The sequence below is a fragment of the Diorhabda sublineata genome, chromosome 6 (assembly GCF_026230105.1).
Source record: "Diorhabda sublineata isolate icDioSubl1.1 chromosome 6, icDioSubl1.1, whole genome shotgun sequence".
NCBI classification, from domain to species: Eukaryota; Metazoa; Arthropoda; class Insecta; order Coleoptera; family Chrysomelidae; genus Diorhabda; species Diorhabda sublineata.
The window spans coordinates 8,454,286-8,482,247 of record NC_079479.1 but is presented as its reverse complement, the minus strand read 5'-3'; the positions used below and the strand labels follow the sequence as shown (position 1 = coordinate 8,482,247).

The 27,962-nt window shown below is 32.3% G+C and overlaps 1 protein-coding gene across 1 annotated transcript; it reads left to right on the top strand.

The window, feature by feature from the left end:
- The first annotated feature begins 1,184 nt into the window (after positions 1 to 1,184).
- On the top strand, positions 1,185 to 22,341 carry LOC130446028 (myrosinase 1-like). The gene is made up of 9 exons (XM_056782009.1): positions 1,185 to 1,271; positions 3,029 to 3,301; positions 5,781 to 6,184; positions 9,522 to 9,616; positions 10,863 to 11,126; positions 12,061 to 12,198; positions 13,292 to 13,395; positions 13,451 to 13,635; positions 21,839 to 22,341. The coding sequence occupies exons 1-9, from the start codon at positions 1,234 to 1,236 to the stop codon at positions 21,976 to 21,978; spliced, it is 1,641 nt and encodes a 546-aa protein (XP_056637987.1). The 5' UTR covers positions 1,185 to 1,233; the 3' UTR covers positions 21,979 to 22,341.
- Positions 22,342 to 27,962: the final 5,621 nt, after the last annotated feature.

Below are 27,962 nucleotides of genomic sequence, written 5' to 3'. Positions count from 1 at the left end.
CTATTGTGTGTGTAGTTAAAGGGCCGTCTTCAACACAAACATACATTTATGAGGGAATGTATTCAACCCATTCAGAACCTGTTCATGTCGAGGGAGTATTTGGTGTTGTACTGTTTTTATTAGGTACCGATTAGACCAAATAAGCTTCGTTGTACACCTTATCGGTTGCGACTGAAAAACAACCGGAAACGAACTGAACCGAATAGAAGGCATACTTATAAAATAGGCCTAACTTGTCGGATGCTTGATGAAAACTTTAAACTTTTTTAGAGTGGTTGTATATGGATCACTTCGGTAGCCTCCTAGCGAACCCATAAAGGTGTAGTTAGTAAACAAAAGAGTCCACATGGGAGATGTAATTCACATATTTGTATTCGCTCCAAAGACATTTGTAATAAGTACTCAACTCTTTGTCGGTAATTGTCTATTGAATAAAATATATCGCTTTCAATACTCAACTATTGAAGAAAAAGATGAACATGATTTCAACCTTCTTTTTCGAACTGCTGTCCATGGTTTTCCAAAAACAAATAAAAAAGTCTGTCAGCGCGAGAGACCAGCGCATTTTTTACCGTTAGCAATCAGTAAACATTAACAAACATCTTAATTTATATTCTATATCTATACTATGTTTAAATCAATTTTTTATGAGAAAAACCATATTTGGATTTATTTTTTCCTAATGATGCCCAGATTTTTTTCGTTTCGGCACATATACTATATAGGAATTAAATGGAAAAAACTTGAGCTCGCTACATGCTTTCTCTGAAGAGATATCGCTGCTACAGGCAAACGGACAAAATGCTAGTAATAGTAGAAATAGTAGTAATTGTCGTTATAAATAATCAGCATTGGAGTTTTTGTATAGATTCTATCGATCAAAGGTAGAAACTGCAAAGCGATATCCTAACAAGCACAAGCGCGTGATTCGCGGCACTAGCTTTAGGAAAGACGAATTCGAAGAACTACGTAAAGTATTCAAGCTAACAGACTACATCAGAAAAAAAGAGCTGAAAAATATCATCTAGATTGAGAAGACCACAAAAAAATGAAAATGTCGCAATGAAATAGTCAGCCACCTCAGTAAAATTTATTTATCAGTCACTATTCCTGGACTAAATATAAAAAATGTTATCATTGTTACTTAATTTTACCTATATATACTCCCAGCATACTGATTTACCTATATTCTTTCATTATTTATTATTCAGTGCTAAAATCACTTCATGAAAAATGGTTCTATGTTTTTTCTGTTTGATACCGATACTTCCGTAAGTTTTTAAGAAATATCTAAGGCCAGTAGTTGACTGCAACTTTACTGTTTTATATAATCCTCACTCACAGACAATATACCAATATAACAAAATGTCACATAAACTTTTTGTACCGTTAGGAAATGATTTTATTTGTGTACAATAACTTTATTTAAGGAACATTTAAGAAAGTAGCTGAATTTTTGGAGTCAAATAGTATTGAAAGGATGCAACGGTTTGTTGATATCCACTACTGGTCATAAGTTTTGTTCACCTTATAGCTTGCGTGATAAACAACCAATGAAAGCGATACGATAAATATTAATATTTATATTAAAAAAAAACATACATACAGGGTGTTTTTATATTCGACCGATAATGCTCTACCACAAACAGATTTCAATAAATGATTCACTTTGATATAGGGATACAAACCCTTACAAGACTTGGTTGCTGATATATAGGGTGTTCAAAATTTTAAATCAAAATTAAAAATTTGCAATGAATCAAGAACGCATTTGAATTTTTTTTTTCAAATTTGGTGACCAATATACTCTAGTATAAAGTAATATTTTGACATGAACAAACTTTGGAAAAATTCATCCAGTGGCAAGGGTCCCTTTTATCCCCTTATTTTTTACGCCACTGGAGCAATTTTTTTTCAAATTTCCGTACCGTACAAAGATGTGCTCGTTGCTTAGCAACACTATTAATCCTAGAATTGAAAACACTACTTTTAATCCTAGGACTAAAAGTAATTGCATTTATACCAGATATCCATGACTATCAACTTGCTATCGCTGTTATAATTAATAGGTGTTCAAATTTATTACCATTACTCGCAATTTTGCATTCACTCGGCTACGCTGCGCTCCGCCTCGCAACTGCTCGTAAAAAAATATGCACTTTTAATCCTTATATATATAATATACTATTTTTATCCTGATACTCTTCTTCCCACTCAGTATATGTATATCTCAATTTGTAAACAATCTTTCCATCAAAAGTGTACCTCAGCTCTTTATTCGTTAAATATGCATAGTCTTCTGGTACATTAATGTTTTGTGTCTCAATGCTCTTTCCATAACACAGTGCATGCTATCACACTCCATTTTTGTGTGCCCTTTCTTTAGAAATGTTTGTATAATAGTTGTCTCAGGCAGAATCTAGCAAGGCGTTGGCGTTGTACAATACCGCATTCCTGTTTCCCTAATGTAGTGACGATTATCGTAAAAGCTTTCTGCAATAAACCATGGTTTCGCGTACCTTATTTCTCAAAACACCACATGTCCTCCTACAGCACAAGCAAAACTATACTGAAGAGGAATTAAACATTTCGCCTATTACAAAGTGGTGGCAGGGGTGGTTTTATTATTGATTCATATTGAATTAGTAATATTTTTGTATAAAGCATGCGAAGTAATCCAATGAATAAGCCACTTTACCACTTTAGACGGCTACCAATTAGGCCGACGATATAGTTCACCATCTTAATCCACTAAATAACTGTGAACCATATCGATAACTATCATTGAAAATAGAAATAAATATACTGCAAAAATTGAAAAAATAGAGTAATATAAAGATTATAATCATCTACATGATTATGCGACGAAAATTAATTTCCAATATATTTGGTATATTTTATCATCACAGATACTAATAACAGTTTTTTATTGAAAGAAATATTTTTATTTTATGTGTGAAAAGAATCATGGACACATGAATTTAAAATTGTTACTTTAATAATAATATATATTTTAATTTCATTCCAGTATTGTTTCATCTGAATTGAAAAATAACGGTACCATACCGAAAGACTTCATATTCGGTTCTTCGACATCTGCATACCAGAGCGAAGGGGCTTGGAATGTCGATGGTAAAGGTGAAAGTATTTGGGATAATTTTACGCATAGAGTGCCGTCTCCAATATTAAATGGAGATACAGGTGATATTGCTGCAAATTCTTACTATAAATATAAAGAAGATATTCGACTTGCAGCTGAGCTTGGTCTTAATGTTTACAGATTTTCTATTTCTTGGACAAGGTAAGACTTTTTTATCATCATAATCTTTATTGAAACTTATAGTCCTATAACTTGATTTCGAGCAATACCTATCCAAAGCATTATTCTATTTTTGGGTTTCTTCTATTCTACACCACTCCTAGTTCTACGAAAAAATAAGTTTTTTTCTCTAAATGATATATAGTTCACTGTTTTGACTACTGAACTACTTCACTCAGAAAGAAAAGGTTATCTTACAGATCAGCATTATTTAAATACTCAAATGAAATTAGCTCAGGGGAGCTTTATTTATCAAATAAATGAGTTATACAACTTCATTATATCATATTAGCTTGACATTAAACTCAATTTAAATTGTCACCGATCACAGTTTATCTTAGTTTATCTATCAGTTTATCAGTAAAAAATCCTTCTGGGAATTGTTCTTAGAAATCTGCCAAACTTTAGATTGTATTAACACAATGGAACAGGACTTCACGGTCTACGTCATTGGACGAGTTCGTAACAATACTCATCAAAATTGTACAAAAATCAGATGCTCAATAGAAATATAAAATATTCGAGATTATGCTTCAGACTTCTTATTAATATTAAGCAAAAAATAGGCCCCCTATGGTATTTAATGTCTCAATTTGGACTTCGCACATTACTGTTACTTATTATCCGAGCTACAATAACCACATTAAAAGAATCATTTGGAGTCGCACCACTTTAATGCGATTTACACTCCCAAGAAAGGAGCGAAACGTTAAGTTATAGATAGATAAAGACGAAAGAAAAATTTTGACATTTCAACTTTATCAAAATATTATAGTGACACTCACAATTTGCTCATTTATATTTACTAGAATTTATAAAATAGAGCTATAAATTTTACATAAATTATTTAGATTTATTTTATCATTTTAGCTTTTTCGTTCTTTTGAATATGAACCATTTCTAAAAATTCCCTTTTCCATGTATTAGATTCCGTTTCAAGAATTTTTGCATCTTTATAATTGAATTAATTTTCTTTTGATATTTCATGGTTCGTTAGTGCAGTTCTATTTTTTTATCGTATTATCGTATTGATGACCTCTTAATCTATTTTATAAATACTGAGATGTTTGCCCTATGTAGACATCGTACAATTAGTACAAGGCAATTGATATATAATATTAGTCCTTTTGTTTTTTGGTGTTGTAGATTTTGATTTAGTGAAATATTTATTTAGACCAAGGAAAAATTAATTTTTCTTATTAGAACGAAGTTGATTTTATCCTTATTTTGATATTCATGATGAAGATGATCTATAGATCACTATAAATAAGCAAACTGTCAGTGTCAATATCATATTTTGATAAAGACTCCTTGTCTTCTGTTTCTTCTTTCGTTGGAAGAAAATTCACGACCTCTTAAACTTCTTTTCAGTTGAGGGACGACGGAGTCGGACGGAGCCAAATTTGGTGAATAAGGCTAGTAATAGCTTTCCGCATCTTTCCTCAATTTTTTCCCGTAGAGTGATCAGTATTGTCGAATAGTGATCTCCAGTTATTGTTCTACCCTTATCCAAAAAAACAATCATGATTACTCCATGGAAATCCCAAAAAACTGGAGCAAGGGCTTTTCCAGCAGATTTTTCAACACGAAACTTCTAAGGTCTTGGAGAACCAGAGTGTCGCCTTTCCATCGATTGTTGCTTTATTTCTGGATCGTAGAAATATATCCAAGTCTTATCCATAGTAACAATTCGGTTTAAGAAATCTACATCGTTTTCAAATCGAACACAGATCGAGCGCGATGCTTCTACCCTTGTACGCTTTTGGTCAACATTCAAACATTCTAAGATCCATTTTACAGCAATTTTTCTCATGTCCACATTGACGTGAACTATTAGTGAACGTGAACGTTCGTATGAAATATTCAGTGCTTCAAATATCCGTTTTAGCCCAATTCAAGGGTCTGATAAAATCATGTCATAAACTGCATATGTTGCACTAACGACTTTTGTCAAATTAGCTTCTCCAACACAATTAAATATTGCTTTTTTGGACATTCTGGCTCCGAAATATTTTTCCTAGCTTTAGACTGTTTAACTGCTCTAACTCTAATTTACGTAACTGAATGAATTTTCGAAGTAGTGATCTCAAGCAATATCTCAAAAATTTCCAATTTCATTATCAAATACAAATTATATTTATATCTAGTCTCTGAGGCAAGTTCTTCTAAAAAGAAAGCATGTGTTTCGTGACTATATCTTGTTACAATCTCTTCCTCAAAAATATGTTACATTCATGAATGACTTACAATATGGGGACGGGAACTGCTGATGTTCATTATCGGAAATGCGAATTTGCACTGTACGATTCGACTACTGTAGCAAATTATGTGGAGACAGGTATACTCCCAAATCCTGTAGAATACTTTGACTAATAAGCATACAGGTCTACTACACTCAGCTAATTACAATTGGGCTACGTAAAATAAGAATGACAAAAATAATACAGAGAAGTATTTTCAGGATTCTTCCCACTGGATATTCTAATGAAATCAACCAAAGAGGTCTTAATCATTACAAAGAAGTCATACAAGAAATTTTGAGATACAATATGACTCCCGTGGTAACTTTGTATCACTGGGATCTTCCACAGCGGCTTTTCAATGATGGTATTCACTGGACAAATGTGAGTTTAGTAGAACATTTCGTGAACTATGCCAGAATTGTTATTAATCAATTACCGGAAGTTGGAATATGGTTAACAATCAACGAACCCAAACAAATCTGTCGATTGGGTTATGGAATTGGTGTTAACGCACCAGGTATACGCGGAGATGGAACACTGGAATATCAGTGCGCGTACGTGGTTGCCAAAGTACACGCTGCAGTTTATCACATGTATAAAGAAGATTTTCCAAATTATAAAGGTATTCATGAAACGCATATCAATTTTGTAGAAAAACATTGTTAAATTCAATTTTATTTATATTAGTAACGTTTTGAAAAATTTCTAATTGATTGATTTTTCTTTATAATACTGAATTTTTGAAATAACATTGATAATATTCGACCTCAAAAATCATGTCATTAACGGTTTTAGCTGAGCTTTATTCAAGTAAGTATTGCTCAATACTTTTTGACTTATCTTTGAACAAAATAATAGTTGTTAGTAATTTAATGTTGTTTTTTAACAACTGCTTATTTCCCAATGAGCAAATTTTGATGAAAATATTCCCATTGGAAAGGCATTTATTGTTTCATCAAATCCATTTTACTTATAGTTTCTCTTATTGGTATTTGGATCTCTAGTGATCGTATTTGATGTAATAACAGAAAATTGCAGTTTTTTAAAACCTGAATACAATTATATGAATTTTGTTTGAAAAATTTAGTGGAATTTGAGTTAAGAGCCAGTGGAAACCGTATCTCGTTATCTTATGCCAACTTCAGACTCTTATGATGGACCCATTAGAATCTAGACGCGATATTTGGTGTGTGGAGCTACAGGAATGATAGCCATCCACGTTCTTGGTTTATACACTTGTTTGTTAAGCCTCCCACAAAATAGACGCGATTTAAGTGACTGCCTTAGCTCCTTCATGTGCCTACTAATATAATTTCTCGTCATATCACATATGCAAAAAAGTCAAAACGGAGAATGTTGTGGATTCCATCAATACATAGCAACGAAACGATGTAAGTTGATTTGATATTTTTTATGCGTTTATTATTGTATATTTATTTTATTTTCTAAGTAGCTAATAGTGAAAATAATAGATTGAATTCTCAGCGTGCAGTATATTATTCCTGACAAAAAAACCAAGTACATATTCAATCCTATAGTATTTTCATGTATTCGAATATAATACCACTATGGTGGTTATTACTCTCTTTTCAATACTAACTCAAGAAAGTTGTTCGTATTATCGCAAAGACATATACTTAGTGACGCTATACGCCCCAAGTATGAATGGCCATTAGCGTTTCTGATTACTGGTTTGAAAAGTCTAGATTTTTCATTCATAGCCTCGAACCAGTTTGTTATCCAACGGTTAAGTATCTTGTAGAGACAATATGATTCAGTGCAGTTACAGAAAGCATTAAAATAATATTTTGTTGCTTGTTAGCTTCATTAATGAAATAATTAGAATCTTTCACTTGTCGATCCGGGTATTGTGGTTCCTTCTTTCAATACCTTGTGAATTTTTTGCCTGAAATACAAATAGAATATTAAGAATTTGATATATTATAAGTATATTTTAATTATAAAATACTTTTCGTTTGTTTCAGATCTCGTCTAGTGGCCAGGTATAGTTAGATGTAGAAAAAGTATATTGAATAAAAATCCTCGAGTCTCTTTAGGAATTAGGATGGGAGATATACAGTTTTACAATGCCCTGTTGGATCTGCCTCTGAATATTTTCTATACAAAGAAACTTTTATTATTGTCTTCGTCGGATTAGTTGACAGTTATTATTGGTTCATTATCGTTGACATTGCTAACGAATCAGCGATGGTCAAGAGCTTAGAAATTCTTTATTGTGGTAAAAAGTTTACTGAGATAACGTCCACTTGCCAACACCATCATCAGGTTTCAGATCAAAATGTTCTTATTCTAATTCTTACTAGCTTTTACCCACGGCTTCGCTCGCATCGAATCCATTAAATAACTATCAGAAATCATTACAATAGAAAAGAACGAACTCTGTAGCTATATTAGAACCTGAGATATAGATCTTTGAATGTAGAAAAATTGCCAAAAACCTACAGAAATCCATAACTCCACATTAAATGTCCGCGCCTAGCTCCTCTCCAACCAACTCAACCGATTTAAGTGTTCAAAAACTCCAAAGAAAGAAGGTGTTTCAGCGAGTGTTCTTAAACCAAAACGAAATCTTTATCTTGAATAGAACCTGAGATATTGAGGATAGAACGTGTGTGTGTGAAAAACTCCCATAAGTAATGTACAGGGGGAAATCGCATTTGAGTATAACTTGAGAATGGTGAAAATTAGATGAAATCCGATGGTTGATGGCTGATCTGTGCATCAATAACTTTCATTGAAAAAAAAATTAAGCAAATCGGTTGGGTAGAACGCATGAACGGACTCGGAATGGAAATCATCAATTTTTTTAATATATAAGATGAATTGATGGAATATGATGAAAATTACCCTAGATACTTATAGAATGAAACCATATCCAGGCAATAACACCAGTAGTAGCGGAGAATGTTATTGTATCATCGTGAAAATTCAGAAGTTTGAAACGTTAGGAGTAATTCATATAAAAAATGAGGACTCTTCATATTTCTGTTCGATATATTTGAGTGAAAAATATTTTTTATTATTTTCCTGTCTCATCGTATATATGTAGAAGATTCATTTATGTCGCTTAAAACGGTTTCCATAAGTTGGAAGATTCATTAGATTTTCATCAATTGAATCAGATCATTTTATGGCTTTCAAATAATGAAAATATCAAAAATATGTGGAAACATCACAGGAAATGAAGAATTTTGAATATATATGCTTTTCAAAATGTGCGACTTTTTATTACAACAGCATTAAGTTTTCATAAGGTATTTATTTATGTTTCTATACATCCTACCATTGTTAATATGTTTTGTGAACAATATACTTCAATCTACCTCATTTAATCATGATTAATATTGAGGATTTAATTTTAAATTTACGTGTTCTCTCATAATCTAAGATGTATACATATTTTGAAAGAATACATTTTCTTATAAAAAAACAATAGGTTCACTACAGTGTTTGAGCAGCACATAAGAGTGAATTAGGACAGAAAGGCAGCATGACCAGTCTTATTTGAATAGTCGATTTCTCCAAGCAAATGGTGTTAATGTTTTTCCGTAACCGCCTCCCTTACCGGATTTGAATCCCATCGAACATATGTGAGATTTAATAGGAAAGAATTCGTCGAAGTTAAACCACCTACGGCATATAGCTAAAAAACTAATTGTTTTTCCAAGAATAATAACTAAAAAACGATAAAAGATTTTTTTATATTATTATAATACCCATTCTGTACACTCATTTTAATCCAATATTAAAAAAAAAATTATTGTTCAAATCGAATTAATCAGTATAAATTCAAATGGAATGATTTTATTGTAGAAATAAACTAGCGTGTTGGTTATATTCCTAAAACTATGTAATATTTAAAAAAATGAAAGATAGATATAAACAAAGTTGGAAGATTTATGAATAATTAGTTTTTAACAATTCCATTTTTTTTTTAGCAAAAATGTCATTATCCATAGACTGTCAATGGATATCACCATTAACGGATTCAAGCAATGATATAGCAGCGGCAGAAAGACAAATAAACTTTGAGGTAAAATATTTAAGGAGCATTCAAGCAAAGCCAAATATGTCACCTATACTCGTAATTTCAGGAAATAATAGAAATATGTCCTAATCCCGATAATACTATTCTGCACTATATATATCACCAGACCTCCTCGTTTGGTATTATAAACACATTTATCTGAATTATTAAGAACCAAAAATAATTTCTAATTAGATAATTAGCTTCAAAGATTGTATTTAGTCAGATTCTTAGTGACATGTTTCCGTTTGCAAGGATTCTAGAAATAAATGTTTGTTTTTAATTAGATTTTTTGTATAAATCAAGAAAAACATGGATTATCTTCACAACTTTTCGTAACCTTTATGTCAATTCCTAAGTATCTTTTCGCATATCCTTATTTGCCTACAAATTAAAATCCTTCTGGTGAAATTTCATTTCATACACCGACTATTGAGTGACATTGCAACGACTGTATAATGACATGCGACTTTGCTTGGGAATCCGTACTCTCCTCATATAATTCCTTAAATACTGCATCTAACTGCTTCTTCAACGTCTCAGCTATGAGTAGGGGTAGGTCTTCTGGGACGAACATCATAGCTGCAAGGACAGTTGTTCCTGTTTTTCGAATTTTTCTCTTATTCGAATCCGTAGAAATATTGGGTAATAGCTTCCACTTTTATATTGGATAAAAAGGTCAGTATGTTCTTTACATCCCTCATTCTGTTCACGTTTATTTCCGAGGGAGATTTTGTGTTCTTACAACCCAATTCTGTTCTAAGATTTTTTATTGTTTTATACTATTGCTAGAACGTGTTTGGATACCGTATGTGCCGAAGACAATATGTATACGTTATCAAATTCAATACCATTTTTGGTTTTCTAAATTTTTTAAATAAAGCTGATGTAGACAGACCACTTTTAGCAACTAAAAACTTGTGGCACAGCTCAATCTTATGGTAGAGAAAAAAGAGTGTTTTTCAGATCTCTTTTCTAGCACATTGTCTCAAAAACGTTCCGGTACCACAATAGCCTGTTTCAATGATCTGGTTTGTTGATTATTGGCACATTTTTATCTGATTTTAATCGTTTTCTGTCTTAACTGAAACATTTCCATTATATTACTTGAACTTGGAACAAAACTTAATGTCAATTTTATTCAAACATTGATATTAGATACATAAAAATATAATACATTTATATTAAGAAGCTACATATAACTAAAAAGCGTTTCTAACATACTTTTGATATCTAATGTCTATATTTTCAGTGTGGCATGTATTTTCACCCAATTTTTAAAGGTGATTGGCCAGAAATATTAAAATTGAGGATCAAAGAGAGAAGCGAAGCGGAAAATTTAAATAAATCGAGGCTTCCTGAATTTACGGAAGCAGAAATAAATTATATAAATGGTACCTACGATTTTATGGCATTGAATCATTATTATACTACATTTACAAGTGATGGAGACGAAGCGCCGTTTAATGAAACGGGCTACGACTCTGATATTCGAATAAAAGATTATTTTGATTCGGTAAGTAGAGAAGATATGTAGTACTTGATCGCTTAAAATGTGTTACTATCTGACGCGTGATATATTAGCTACATTATGTCATTTTCTTTGTACAATAACGTTCAAATTTCGATCGATCCATCTTCTATAATCTTATATATGTTCTATTGTTTCAGTATTTTTTGGACGTCATTTTCGGGATATAGATGCAACAATTATAGTTGTAGTATTAATATAAAAAAATTGGGACGTATCTCTGAATTTCTGACTGACATTTGTATATTTAAAACAGTGATAAAAACAACAAGAAAATATGAATGTCCCATTAATAAAGAGGCGAAGTTTCATTTGCAACCGGCTGCAAAAATACAATAAAAATATCATTAAAAATGAGTCTTGAATGGGTCAAAAAACTTTTGATAATCAGCATCAATAATAAATATTATACAATCAATACAATAAATATTTTACCATGGCCAACAATGGAAACTTTAAAATAAAATAAAATGAATAAAATGTAGATTCCTATATCATTTCGAGGAACGTATTAACTTCAATTTCTCATCTCAAAATTATCGTAATTCTTTTATTTTTCGCTCCTCCAATCAACTTTAACTGTAACTTAAATTATTTTGGTAAGATACCTAACCGAACCGAAACAGAAAGCTCACACCATTCTGCAAACCTGTTAGTTTTATATAAATGGTTCAATACATTGTTTAATTGTGTTAAGAATCATTCTTTGCTTATATCTCGAACCAATAATAAGTTTGAATGATTACATTATCTATTTACGTCACGTTTCAACTACCATCCCTGATTTCCACATATACGGATTTTATTTCGACGGCACACATAACTATTACTGACCCTAGAGGTCTATATACCCCGTACCCAAATCAATAATCAATTAGTTGATATTTCTGTATATTTCTCAATGTCTTTTATACTTCAGATTATGCCGGAAGGAATATACAAGGTATTGCAATGGATAACCAAAGAATACGGACACCATGAAATTTTGTTAACCGAAATAGGAACGTCTGATCTTGGTACTGATCTAAACGACATTGATAGGGAGGACTATTTTGCCGTAAGTTTTGTATTGATACAAATAGATACGAAACATGTTAAACTATCAAGAACGGTATAGGATTTTTCACATTATTTATGAACACAATAATAAACCCAGTTCATAGTTCTCTTTTTTGTCTTTGGATACGCAAGTATTCATATTATTATTCCGTAAATACGGACTGGCTAACCTAGCTCGTCAATGTAAACAAATTAAATTAAATATATCATTAATATTAATTCTGTCAATAGCAACAAGGCTTCCCACATAAATATTTGGACTAGTACTTAGTGCTCTCTACCGACGAAATATATGTCCCCTAAATTGATTTCGTTCTTTAAACATAACTCTGTATCAATACTCCGTGACTCTACGACTTAGTTATGTCAAAGCGTCAGATACAATCTAAAATAAGTTTTTCGTGCAACTCGTCACAGAATCAGCCTTGGTTGATAAATATTTTGTATTGAAAAAAAGTAGAATTTGCTCATTGGTGAAGTGTGTGAATACTATAAAAAAACTCGCCATTACTATTTAGTATTCTAAATTCAAAATTAACATCTAAGTAGTATCATTGAAAAATTCTGTGGCTGATGCACTTGCTTCCAAGCCATTTTCTTTCACACTCACACTCACACACACACACACACACACACACATACACACACACACACAGGTCCTTCAATGTTTCGTCCTTCTCACTGAATCTACTCTCATTAGTTATGACTAGATCATATCTCACCAGTTGGTCAGAAAGGACGATTAACTTGTTTTTGCATAAATCGAAATACTTTTGTATTCATTTTAAAATACTTCGAATTACCTTATAATTTCATACCTGTGACAGTGAAATTATACTTTCAATTTAATTATGTGTATGTATATTCGTCTTTTTCATCAATAACTTCCACTGATATGTACTTTGGTGGTTACCTATGTTGATTTTATCAGTGAAGTTTTGCAATCTTGTAGTTATAGAAGGATACAGAAATTGTTACACTCTTTTGTAACTGCTGAGACCGTATTTACAAAAAGCAAAGAGATGTGTACTAAAAATCGATAGGAATTTTGATAATAAACCATACAAAAATTGATTTTGTCTTTTTTCTAGGACTACATCTGTCAAATTCGTGAAGCAATGGACGATGGGATAAATATTATAGGAATATTATTTTGGAGTTTTATCGATAACTTAGAATGGATCTACGGTTACGGGTGAGATACTTATAGTTTTGTTTTGTTACGTTCGTTAATCATTAACTTGTTCCAGAATCCGTTATGGGCTTTACTATGTCGACTTCAAAGATCCAAATCTAGTCAGACAACCGAAGAAATCAGTCCAATTCATTCACGACTTAATTAAAACGAGACACTTAAATTGTGAGCGGCCCAGGAGAATTTGGCCTCGAGAACAATTACGAGCAACAATTCCGCGTACGAATGTGATTCCAACAAGTACGAATTGATTCAATCTGTTGTTCATTTGGTATTAATACTTTTCAGCTTATAATGAAGAAGCAAAAATCGTTGTCAAAACGTTTGATTTATTCTAATTTTTTTCACGTGTATGAAAAAATATCTAAATCATATAAGAACTCTTATAGCAGTGAAATACCTGTACTAGCAAATCAAAAGCAACATATGGCAATGCATGTTGTCATAAGGAAGAATTAAGTCTTTGGCGTATTTTCCAGCTTTCATTCTTCAGATGTAGTTCTAGTACTCCCTTGTAAAATCGTGTTTCATAGTTATTCTCATAATGAAATGGAAATAATTACTATGACCTTGATGTTATTAAGGCAGGTGTATTACTGGTTTTCTATCGAGAACTTTGAATTGGGAAATACAAATTCATGCACCATATTTTTTTATTACACCTTGTAGTTTGCAGGAACAAAATATATTTCTGAAATGTTGTGGTAAAATATACTCGAAATAATTCTTTTATAAATAGCAAATTTGTGAATTCCAACTTATATTATTTATTAATGCAGGTAACCACATTTCCGTTTAAACCAACCTTGTTCGAGAAAGGAATCATAGGAAATCCGTAAAATAATCATTGTTATTATTACGAGATTTCCATAATTTCTTATCATCTGTTCAACCATAACCTATCATTTTTTTTTGGTTTTCTCTGTTCAAGTAATCGAATATTAGACTGGTGACTGTAGACTTAATTGTTAATAGTTGCTAATTGAGACACGAGAATTGATAATTGATATTTGACTATTCATGATCAATAATCTACATTCATTTCTTTAAGGCCTAAAGCATTAGCACTTAAGAACAGAAACAACAAAGTCTGTTGTTCTCGCTCTATTATCGCTGTTCCATGTGCGCCTGTAAGTATATAAGCGAAGGTATCTCCCCGAACATACCCTAAGAAGAAATGCAAACATAGTTGTTATTCAGTAAAAAAACAGCAGAACCAATCTATTTTTGCGATTCATGTAAATTTACATTTCCATCCAGATCCCATTTCGTATTTTTCCGAATTCAAGGAAAAAACATGTTAGAACTGAGACACTTTTATTTACAAAATAACATTTTCAACTAAACCGTTACGTTAAAAGGTTTGAGTCGATATGTTCACCAACATAAGTCAAAAATTAACAATATTGATATCAGAGATACATAAAATATCACAGCACTTTAGTAGTAAATGACTAAACTATCAATTTATCATAGTTGAAATGAAAAGTTGTAGACTGTTGTACATAGAAAGAGCAAGAGTTTTATCCTGTAACCCCATTGTTCTGCTGTACCTGGTCTGTGAATATTTCTTACCTATAATTGATGAATTCTTCCGTTACATTATTTAAACTTTCTTCTTTACACTCAAATGTTCCAATTTCACACATCTTCTCTACTGTCTTTAACTACTATTTGTTATTCTTTAGACTGTTTTTCAATTTTGAATTCTGATGGACTTGATACAGTCAAAAAATCCGCTTTTTGTTCACCAAAGCTACTAACTTTTTTGTAACAATGAAGTATGAAAATTCATTTGAAAACTTTAATTGCTCCTGTATAGGTAAATTGTCAGATGTTGAGGCATGAACACATGGACTATCAACTTGATGTACTCCGACGATCATAACAGTATTCTACTATACCCGTTTTTACAACATTTGAATGTTCTTTGGCGTTCTTCCTTTAACTTTGGCGTAACTATGATCTTTATTAAAATGGAAGTAGACAAAGGATGCAAATGATAGGTAGGAATAGATGGAAAAACTTTATACTTCATATATTTTCTATTGAAATTCGTTAGATCACTTTCAAGGAAATGATTTTAACACAAACAATATTTTGATGTTGAGCATCAGAAAAGCGTTTGAGAAATGATTATTCATCTGGACATTTGACATTGACAGTAATGACACATTTTGGCTTGAACAGTTTCTAATTGTTTTGTGAATACATTTACTCCCAAAACTTGCTCTAAACATGGCAAAACGTTTAATCGAAGATTCTCTTTATTTCGGTCTTTTCATCTAATTTTCATATTTTCCTACAGTTCTGCAAACGGAGAAAGTCGTATTTGCATGTTTTGAGAAAGACCTTTTCACAATTTTCATCTCCTGAATTTTATTCTATTTTGTTGTTTAAGGTTATTAAGATTTTTGTGCAAAACTGATTCACAGTGTATGTGAAACATGACAATGTTTACTTTGAATTAAATAAGCTGTTCAGCTATCTGTCCATATTCAAATAATCAATTTCCAGAGAATTAAGTTTGTTTCGACAATATAAATGATGTACAGCATAAGAACCGACACAGAACAGAGGCGTATAGAGAAATCCAAAATATGACGATTGGAGGCAATTTATTTCTATACCAAGCTGTAACCCAGAGGAGTTAGAGAGGCTCAAAATAGCGTCTAAAATTTCGAATAATTGATTTCAATCAAACTTTCCACTTAAAAGTAGGAAATGTAATACAATGTATGAGACTGTTAAGGGCTTTAAGTAGTCTTAAGTAATTTCACAGAAATCTTTCATTTGTCAGATAATCTAAAATAGTTTTACGTTAATTTGATCCTAAAACTTTTTTCCTCTGTAATTTTTCACAAAACTTTATCATTTTCAAGTAAAATTTCAAAAAATCAATTTAATTTGAAAAATTACAAAAAGTAAGTAGTAGTAGAAAAAGCTTGGTAGATATCGGAGGAGGTTTCCTAATCGTGTGGTTCCTCACAGAAAACATTTTTAAATATGGAAACACGAGTTCGAAAAACAGAAAGGTTTTATAGTGTTAATCGAGCATATTCACTTTTTTTTCTTCTATAGTGCGTAAAGTACATACTCTAGACCAGAGATGGGGAAAATACGGCCCGCGGGCCATGTCCGGCCGCAAAGCGTTGAAATCCGGCCCGTGACCATCAAACAAAAATCATCTACAGTTTTATTATTATCAGAAATTACATTATTATCAATTGGCAGTAATGGCAGTGCACGTTGCACATAAAACAACATATACGAGCGCGGACGGGGATATGAGCGAAAACCGGAAATGGAGCTCGAGTAGGTGTGTCTGTCGTCGAACGCACTACCCTTTTGAAATATAGTTGCCCACGCCCAGAAAATAATGGCTATTTTTGGTATAAGCTATTTGTGCGGACAAACGTTTTCAATAATGAAACTAAGAAAAAATTGTCTTCGTAATAGTCTTTCGGATGACCTCCTTTTTCCATTGTTAACAATTCAGCATCATAAATTAAATCAGCTTATGATGAAGTCATGCAGAAACAAAAACAGTTCCATATGTCACATGTTCCCACAAAGACCAGCGCTCCTCAACCTTTTACTTCGTAGCTAACTTGAGTTCAACTAATTGCAATTAAAAATGTTATTTTTTAATATTGCACAATAAATTAGTGCTTCAGAAAAATTAAAGTAAATAATGTAATGCTATAACTTGGCCCGCTATATATTTCGTTAATAAAAATTGACACGCGAAGAAAAAAGTTTCCCCATCGCTGGTCTAGACACACTTTCGAGTGCGAAATACTTTAAGGCCGCTTGACATGACGCAAGACAACGTTCAATGCAATGCAAGACGCAATATTTCTCGATGAAAAGTATACGTAGATGAAGTTCAGCTGATTGTTTCATGCAAGATCTTGTACTTGCAACTATTTGGTCCCATTTTTATTGCGTGCAAGTTGCGATTCTGGGAAGAAATCTTTTGATTTTCTGATATTACATCTCTTGCCAAGGATTTCTTAGTTATCTTATGTTCTATTTTTCTTGTTTGTCAAAAGTTTCCTCATCCATTGTCAAATATAATTTAGTATGGTTTCTCGACAAATTCTATAGCTGAATTTATATTTTGCCTTATTCTATCTGGCAAAGGCTTGGGCCACTATCGCCTAGGTGCTCTCTTCTGTCCATCAGACTCCAAAAGCAAGGCAGCAGCCGATACACTGACCACAAAATATAAAATAAAATGTGAGGTTGGGAAATTGTTTACTTTTTCTTATGAAATTTTGATTAGTGGCAACCATGATACAATGGGAAGAGATTTGCGTAATGATAAGCAGCGTGCAATATTCGTGTATCCAATATTTTGATCTTCCAAGAAAGTGCATGCAATTTCTTGCAAATTGTCTTCCCTCATGTCGAGCGATCTTTACTTTACGCACTAGTGCGGAAAAAAATTATTTTTATGGTTTCCATAGCGTAGTGGCTACAAGAGTAAAAGATGGACCAGGTTCAAGTCGCATGATGCTATTTTTCATTTTTTCCCTTATGTAGTAATAATTATTTTTGGGGGCATTTATAATTGATATTTTCGGCGCCTGTCAAAGAGAAGAGTTGACAAAATTTTCAATGTAATTTTTTGAAAATAAGGAAACACCCCTAATCATTAGAATTCCTCAAACTAAAAATGGGACAGAAATGGAATTTTATATCATATAAAATATAATATAATGTAATATTGAATTTTCGGTAAAAACGATATTGTATGCAATTCGTGTTGAAACACCTTTTCCCGACTCATTTGTCGAACAAAAGGGTACCTCAAATACTTGTTACAATGAAATAACTATTTTTACTGATGAGGCTTACTTTACTCGTAGAGGCATTACAAATATTCATACCCATCGTGAATATTGAGATAAAAACCCTCATGTAATAACTCCGCGGAAATTTAAACAAGATTTTGTTATTAATGTTTGTGTTGCCCTTATAAATCATTATTTGAGTGGACCAGTTACTGCTACTACAAAATTGGCGAGACCTATTCAGAAATTCTCCAAAATACTCTTTCGCATTTATTTGACGATTTGTTGCTACAATTGATATTGGAACTCCGGTTTATCATGATGTAACACCACCTCATTTAAGTGTCAATGTGGGAGACATTTTTAACTGTCAATATCGAATGTGAATACGTGAGGGGGAGGGGGAGTCAAAGAAATCTGTTCATTCTTTTCCAGTTAATTTCTGTTTTCCTACGTTGTATCGTGCCCAGTAATTCACATTCCCTTCTCATTCCTCTCAGAATCTCTTCCTTGTTTTTTACCATCCATGAAGCTCTCGAAATTCTTCGGTAGATCCCCATATCATGGTGTTAACTTCCTGTGAACAGCTGTACAATAGCACGGATCATATGTAGCAATTTGTGAATCTTATTCTGAGGTTGAGGTCAAAATCAGTATTCGTGAACACGTTTTTGAATTTAATGAATGAGCTCCTTTCCTTCTCAATCCGGCACTTGATTTCAATGTCGGATGACCAGTCTTCACATAACCAAGATCCCAGATGGTTAAACTTTGTTACTTGTATAATCTCTAAACTGTTATGGATACTTTTACATTCTGGAACTCGTCTAATTTGTGGGGATTATTAGGAATTTTTTATGTTAATATTGATTCCAATTATCCGACTATGTATTCCAACTAAGTTCAGGAGCCTTTGAAGGTCATTCATATTATTTACTATCAGGACTGTGTCATCGGAATATCGTATATTATTGGTCCATGTGCTATTTATTTTGATACCTAAAGGTCGACCTCGAGGATTTTTTGATAGATGTCTTCCAAATAAAGGTTAAACACGAGTGAGGAGAGGTCACATCCCAGCCTTACAATTATAAAGATTTTTCAATAGTTTTCAATACAGTGTATATCTTTCTGGTCTATATCAAGTCTCCTCAGTATTTAAACTAGATTAGGATGTTGCACTCTGTCAAAAGCTTTTTCTTAATCTATAAAACACATAATTACATCTGGACGTGACAGTTCTGAACCAGTACTTGAGTCGTAACTAGTTTCTCCCACGTACCGAGACCTCTTCTTAATCCGAATTGAGAACCAATAGCGCTTTCGCATTTTATGGAAATTCTGTAGCGAAAAATTTTCAAAAATATGACTCATCAAACTATATAATCTGTGATCTTCGCATCTTGTTGCCTTGTTCTTTTTTGGCAGTGAAATGCAAAGAGATGTAAACCATTTGGGTAGAAAGTTTCCTGTATTGTAAATTTGGTTAAAAAGCCTTTGAAGCCACTAAATACATTTGTTGTCTAATAATTTGCACTGATTAACAGGCCCAACCGTTTTCTTAAATTTTGAGCTATTTATTACTCTAGTAACCTCTTCTGTTACAATTGACAGGCCAAACAAATCATCTTCCATGTTATTTTATAATTGAGGTCTTTCATCTGCAAATAGGTTGCAAATATATTGTTCCCAGATAGCTTTTTTCTGTTTTTTTTTTCTGTTCGTTTTCGTGTGCCATTTGCCTTTGTTCATTCTGTAAGTTAGAGAAGGTCTTTTTTCTATATATTCTAGATGTTACTTTTATTTTCTTGAGCAGGTTAAACTCATCATGCTGATCATAATCAATAGACAAAATAATAAGACATACTTATCACACCTCGTTTATTAAAGAAACAAAATATAGTACTTATATCTTGTGGTGGAATACATTCGAAATAAATTTGTACATAAATATCAGAACTGTGAATTCCGATTTGTATTAATTTTTTAATCTGATTTGAAAGGAGTTATAGGAAATCCGCAACATAATCATTGTATCTATCGCAAGATGAGATGTGGTGATGGAAATACCCATTACCTGAATGTTATAGTTTTATCAACTTCCTATCACATTTTTTACTAAAGTCAACCCACACGTTGGTTAACAGCAAATTTCGACAAAGAAACGATAAAACTGTGATAAATTATAAGCGAAAATTGGGGAAGCATTGTTAGTATTAATTGAAAGAGACGACATACTATTCTGGAAAAAAGATTATCTGACAAAAATTAAAGGATAACGAAAGAATAGTTATTATGAGAGTTACTAATTGAAAATCGCACCAGATAAAAACCGACAGTAGAAATTCTCGCTAGTTTATCGAAATATGATGTACTGTATATTAACGTAATGAATTGATCGTACACGGCTTTTAGGAATATTTTGAGCAACTGTCGTTAATTCCTTAATTATTTGCAATAAAGCTAGCTATTAATAAAGACTTGTTAAAAAACTACCTATAACTGCCCGATACGAAGATTACATAACTATGTAACTAAATATTTTTTTTCACTGTGTCAAATATTAAAAACCTTATAAACAACACACTTTCAGTACTCACAATTTGTCTCAGTTTTTAATGGTAAATTTTACTTCATAATACTTCTTGAACAGAAGCGACATTTATTTTTTTTTTCACTAATTGACCACAAACATAATATAATAAGCTCAGCGAATTCACAATCATGCGGCATTTTCATGATTTGTAAGTGTAAGTAAAGATTTCACCAGATATGAAGGCAAATTTTAAAATTGTTAACTATGGCCTTAGAACATTAAACAATTGTTTTATCAGTACCATAATATCACTGCGAACTCAACAAGTTGCTTCCATGTTGAAAGTATTTCGAAAAAAATGAATACTGAATAAATTATAGTTTGAAAATCTAAAAAACACATTTCTGGCAATGATCAATCTGAATAGTGAAAAATAATTCTTGTCATAAGAATGAAATTTCTGAGGAGAAAATTAATGTCACTATTAAAAAAACGTAGAATGCTTCCTATGACTTTTTAAAAAACTTTGTGGTCTAAGAGCCAGTGTGAAATACGTCATTACATTTTGATCAAATATATCTTATTAACAAGCATGTCTATGATCACTTGCCCATCAAAAAGTTTTCATAGTTATTTAATTGAATTAATTTTAATCAATTTTCTTTCTCCACCCTCACTATTTTCATAACCGAATGAATTTCATATCTGCTGATAGTTTTTAACACATAAAATATGTCTACTCATTCCTGTGCAAGCAGATGTGAACAGGTAAGTCAATATACACCGATTTGCTCATATATCGGAATAAACATCATAAGTAAGATATTTTAATTACAAAGTCAATTGTCTCCAAAAGTACATGAATTATTATTGCTAAGCCACTAAGCTTTAGAATTGGAGCTATTTGATAGGGGGGAGTGAGTAAGTACAGCGTCCGACTACCCTCTGATACAACAGGACACAACATATCAGTTGCCCGCTACCTGACCGTTGAATGTATCCGAGTACGCATGCTTGTGTACAATCGAAAATCATGTATTAGTAATAATATAATAATATTAATTGTCATGTCAAAAATTGCGCCCTGAAAACTTTGGTTGGCTTTTAGGCAATGATCATTTGAAGCCAATTGGATTTGTTGATGACCAAACACCCTTAAAAATTTATGACACCGCAACAATAATGGATTATGGAAATGCAGAGGAATTATTAGAATCTGATGATCATTATTTAGCTTTCTATGATTGATGAATGATGAAAAATATAACAATTTATTTAATTCAATTTTTCTATGTACTCAAATTACTTTCTAAATAATTATTGTATTGAATGCTATTTTTCTATTTTGATGAATTTGTTTTATTTATTGAACTAGTTACACCTATTCTTTCTCGCTTCACGTCATTCATTTAATTTTAAATAATAATTAAATTATTCTTCATTCAATTGTAAAAAAAAATAGTATAGATATTTATATAAAAAAGAATAAAAAAAGTAAATTGATCCTTTTTAACACACTGTTTTCACTACCACAGTGTGCTCATTATGAATATCACGAAAAATCAAACTTTTTTTGATTTATTAATATATTGAATTATTTATTTTTGATTATTTCATAGCACTTTAACTTTAACCTAGCGGACACATTTTTTTCAAAAATGACTTGTAATTAGCTCAATAATTGCCACTTTTTGCCGTTTGTTTGCCGTGAAACTCCAAGAATTTGCCGTTAGTTATTTTTTCAAAAAACCTATGGTCCGTTATCTTCATACATAAGTTAGCGACCCACCCCTGAAAAACCGCTTCTCTACGTACGGCAATTATATTTGAACACATCAATAATTGCCGTTTAATTTGCCGTTCAAGAAATTGTTGATTCATCCGGAGCACATCGGGATCGTGCGAAAAGTCGGAAAATAGCAATTTTCCATATAAACTTGCAATAACTTGCGATAATACTTTCTGATAAAATATTTACTCAATTTTCAGATCGTTATTTCAATCAATTTGGCATAAATATTCTTAGAAACCACATCATCATCTGGGCTTAGCTTATAATATGTTTTCAAGGCCACTTGAATGTTATTTTCTTTAATATACTTGAATATACTAAGTAAAACAACTGATATATAAAAAATGTGTTTGATAGCAATTCTTATCGTATACGGCAAGTTGAAAGTTAACTGCACATTTTTTTATCAGTACTTCGGATGAATTTAATTATGCACTAAATTCCATGTCAAATCTCACAAAAATAAATATTTAATTTTAAAAATTCAATGTATAACGTATAATAAATAAATACTGAATACTACGATTAGCTGTTCAATGGCGTCCAAAGGGATTAGTATAATATAAATAAATATTCTGAATGAACTGAGTGATAAAATGAATTTCTTATAAAAATCTAATTTTGTTAAAGCACAAACCAAGTTAAATGACCTTTCCTATGTCAAATTTAAACTTTCCACATCAATCTTCAATTGACTCAGTTTATGACTCTTATAAGGAAACTATAACCTGCATTCCGGTAGATCGGCGATCAGCTAACAGTAACTATACACGAATTGAAAAAACATTGATGTAATCACGTGTTCATCCTAGAAAAACTTCAATATTACAAATGTTTCACTGCCCTCCTAAGGGAAATTTACGTTTTACCGTTTTAAAGTTGACGTCAAAACATTTACTGCGATGCAATGGTATTTTTTTGTACGACAAATTGAGCGATAGCTATTGATGCATTTGAATGCCAGCGCCGCACGTTATGAAGCACTTTTTCCAAGTGGGTATCCCGCTGATTAAAGCGTTAAGATAGCGAACAATATGTATTTAAGTTACAAATACCGCGACTTTTCCGGTAATTATCATAATTTATGAATAAGTTCGAGTATAACTGTCGTACTTTTAACCATTAAAATAATAAACTAATCGGTTTTTCAGGGTGTGACTCGCTAAGTTTATACGGAAAATTGCTATTTTCCAACTTTGCTCGATCCCGATGTGGTCCGGATAATCAACGATAATTTCATGAACGGCAAATTAAGCGGCAATTTTAATGTATTTAAATACAATTGCCGTACGTAGCGAGCCGGTTTTTCAGGGTGTAGTTCGCTAAGTTTATATGAAAATTTGCTATTTCCCAACTTTGCGCCCGACCCCGATGTGCTCCGGATAAATAAACGATCATTTTTTGAACGACAAATTAAGCTGTAACTGCTGTAATTAATGTTCTAGAGTACCAGGGAAAAACACTTGAATAAATAGTACTAAGATAGTCAAATTTTATTTCTGAACGAGCATGTGAGGTTTTGAAACTTAGTGAAATTCGTACTAACTTAAATCAAAGATTATCTCATATTGAACATAAGGTACAAGTAAAAATACCACCAAAACATAACGGTTACTCAGTATTCATATCGTAATTGCCAATTAAGTCAGTGACATAAAAAACATTACTACACTTCCTCACATCAAATTAGCTGAGCCGTTTCCAGAAGTCACTAGCATTGCAAAAACAAAGCTAGGATGGTTTTTGCCAGGGACAGTATTTAATGTTAATCCTCGACTGAACTCAACAAAAACAGAAAGAATTTGGCAAATTACGGATCACTTTCCTTTCAGTGAAGGAGGAATATTTTGCGAAAATAACTTTAAAGAAACCACTACGGAAGAGTTTGATGTTAAATTTATTGTTAAAATTCCATTCAAGTCTTATTCCACTCAATTAGGTGATTCATACACAACTGCAGAATGTCGATTCTTTGCTCTCGAGAAACGTTTCGACAAATTTCTGACTTTAAAGGCAATGTACTCTCATTTTTTAGATGGGTATAAGTTACTCAATCATATGACACAAATGGAACCTGATTCCAACAGGGCATTTTATCTTCCTCACCATCCAATTCCAGTGAGCCCACTAAACTGTGAGTGCCCTCTGACGGCTCCGGTTAGTTAGATTGGGGTCTGTCAATTAACGAAACTCAGTGTACGGGCCTAACAATCCAAAATGACATATTTTTTATTATTGCAAGATCAGAACGTATTCTAATGTACTGACGGGATACATCCTGATCACAGACAATATCAACGAATAATTTGACGACAAAATCCTAACGAAATTAGAACATTAGAAACTAAACGCCGCATCATTTTTAATAATTAGATATCTCATGCAATTAGCTAGTGACATTTCCCAAACGAGTCTAGAGTAATCAAAGAAGACTACTTTGTGGATGACCTTCTGACATAGGCATAGAGTAATAGAACCTCATTAGGTATGCAAAGGGACCACAGAGTGACCCAATGAATATTTAAACCACTTCCATAGTTTGGCATTGATTTCATTGTAAAATTCTTTCTTTTTATCAAGTGCAGGTAGTACCACCCGGGTTGGGGTCAATTAAAGGGTTTAGCCTATTGTTTTATCCATTCATAAACATTGAAAATAGTGTCCAGAATAAAAATTAGGCACATAGTATTAGGTACACTTATTTTTTATTGAACATTATACAAAAAATACATTATACAGAAATTAAATTATGAAAAATCATAATATTCTTCTTCATCTGAGGAACTGTCATCTCCTCTTGTCGTTATAATTAACTGGTCGACAGTCCGATCTACAAGTAGTAAAGATCCTACATTTTCTCATCCTCTTCAATAACATGCTATGTCCTGCTATAAATCCTTTCACTTGCACACCCCTTAAGTTCTATAGAATTTTGCTCGCAACGATATGGCGGTGTGCGCAGCACAGTTTCACTAAGTTTTTCTGCTATATCTTCCACGACGTATTTCATAAAACGATTTCACCAAAATAGTCTCCAAAAACATCTGTATTCATGTCCTCGTGGAAATCTCCCGTAAGGTACGACTGAGGGGTTAGCAAACCTTCTTTTAAAAATCCCTCTTTGCTTCCAATATGGACGATTATTCGTCTTTTCCATTTACCTGAAGGCACCTTAATAACCGTTGACAGGCCTTCCATGAAAGCTTGGCGAGCACTGGTTATATTTGGTACTGTATAACCTTCATTAATCCACGTCTCATCAAGGTAAAAGATTTTTTCTGCTCTGTTTTGTACTGCTTTATACTTCTTAAGTATTTTCGTCAACAGCAAACAATTTCATCGCTTTCCAGTAAAAGTGCTTTACGGTCATGCTTTTCCCAGGCAAAATCAATATTTCTCAAAGTGGTCCATAAAAGTTTTTTATTTATCAACGGAATACTGTCATCCTGGCCAAGCTCCATTAAAATCTTATCTAGGATGGGTATTTCTTTTTTAAAATAAAAAAGTGAACTTTTCTTCTAATTACACTTTTAGTATCTTCATCAAGGACTTTTACTAGTCTGCCTGGACTTTTCTTGGGAGGTTCCACTTGGCCTGCTATCTTTCTCTCCCGCAATAATTTAAAAGCGGTGGACTTACTTTCAGGTAATCGTATTTTATGCAATCGTATACATTTAAAATAATAAGTTTTTCATTCACTGATTGATTAGAGCCTCTAGAAAATGAAGGAAAAAGCTAGCATTATATTATTTTCATACAACTTAAGTGTGAAAAATAAATTGCAAATAACAAAACGGACAGTTATTGCAATTGTAGCTCAATTGTATGATGCTTTTGTTTGTTAGTTCTTACAATAATTATAGCTGAATTTATTATTCAAGAATTACGGCAACTTCGTCTAGGGTGGGATGAATCTCTTCCCTGAAGTTTACTAACAAGGTGGTTACGACTTAAAGATAAAATTGAATTTATTAACACAACAGAAATTCCTCGTCATGTTATTATCTTTAACGCAGTTCAAATCGAGCTCCACTCATTCTCTAATGCTTCAGAGCAAGGCTATGGCTCATATACGAGTATTTATTTACTATCTATAGATCAATGTCTCGAGTAGCTCTATTGAAAAATTTGTTTGAGATTCGACCAGTAGCCAAAACCTTCACTTGAAAGTGTCGCGGACAATACATTAGAAGCACGTGATCAAATTAGTTTATTTCATGCTATCCAATCATGAATTTTTCTTCGTTTACTAGACTAAAAAGAGTCTTTGCTTGGTGCGTTCGGTTTACAAATAATTGCAGATTACCACATCTTTGATATGTACAAATATATTCATGGTTGCATTTTGATTTTGTGAGTTTACATTATTACCAGTCTTTGACAAGTGTACAGATTTAAATCGCTTAAAGTAGGGTGAAAGCAAATCCAAAAAGTTGGTTACAGATGAAATTGATAAAAGCGTGTTAAAAATAATTATAAATCATACTCATAAAGAAGAGCATCTGTTCTGGCAAATGAACAATATTGATTTTTGGTATTTTAATATTCGGGAAAGAATCAATTATGAATCAAATTAAAATAGTGCATTCAATATACTCTCTAGATGGTCATAAAAAACACTAGTCTCATCTCCATTAATAATAGTCGATAAGAAACTGTTTTCTCCGTTATTATTTCAAGTGTGAAACGTTAAGGTGAACACCAGTCGTTCCATTTTGAGACTGTCGCTTAATATGCTTGGAACTCACAGTCGTCGATTTCCTTGCTCATTGGTTACAATTTTCTCTACGGAAGACTGCGCAATATCAAGAGACTTGATTAACTGCGTTAACTTGTAATAGTGACAGACTAGCACCCCTAACCACCTGCGTTATAAACGTCTGTTCGACACCTAAAACGTTGTCTCACAAATGGATTCCTTCAATTCTCATGTTTGAACAGCATAACATTGTTTTCACTGATACTTTGGATGGCATTTAACATAAATTATCCGAAAGGATAAATACATGACTGGTAGTTCTCTAAATTTTGAGTCCGTTGAAGAGGAAGCTTCAAGCGTCCTGGTGGAACTGATACAAAAAGACCGTTTCAAATGCAAGCTTAGCAAGAAGTGTTGTAGGTATAGAGGAGGAATATATATTTAAGGTGTTGATAAGTGAGAATGTATGGATTTAAGATAAAATATTGTACAACATATATCTTGTTTTTCAATATACATCTGATATGTATTATAATATACAAAACTTCTCCGTTCATAGTCAACACTTCTTAGAAGAAACGGAAATAATTTTCGTATTTTCATGTCTGTGTGTACCATATTTCTAAATCTGGGTAGAGATTCTATAGATTTACAAACGCTTTGTTAATTTTCTGGAAGAAATGTTTTATTTCTCACTCAAATCCACTTAGTGGCAACGCAGCAAAATGAAATACCAAATAC

What these genes read in the sequence shown, in the direction of transcription:
- LOC130446028 (XM_056782009.1), top strand. Translation starts at nt 1,234, where the DNA reads ATGGTTCTATGTTTTTTCTGTTTGATACCGATACTTCC. An exon ending in TTTTCTATTTCTTGGACAAG is followed by an intron (nt 3,302 to 5,780) that starts GTAAGACTTTTT and finishes AAGTATTTTCAG; the next exon opens with GATTCTTCCCACTGGATATT. An exon ending in TACGAATGTGATTCCAACAA is followed by an intron (nt 13,636 to 21,838) that starts GTACGAATTGAT and finishes GTTGGCTTTTAG; the next exon opens with GCAATGATCATTTGAAGCCA.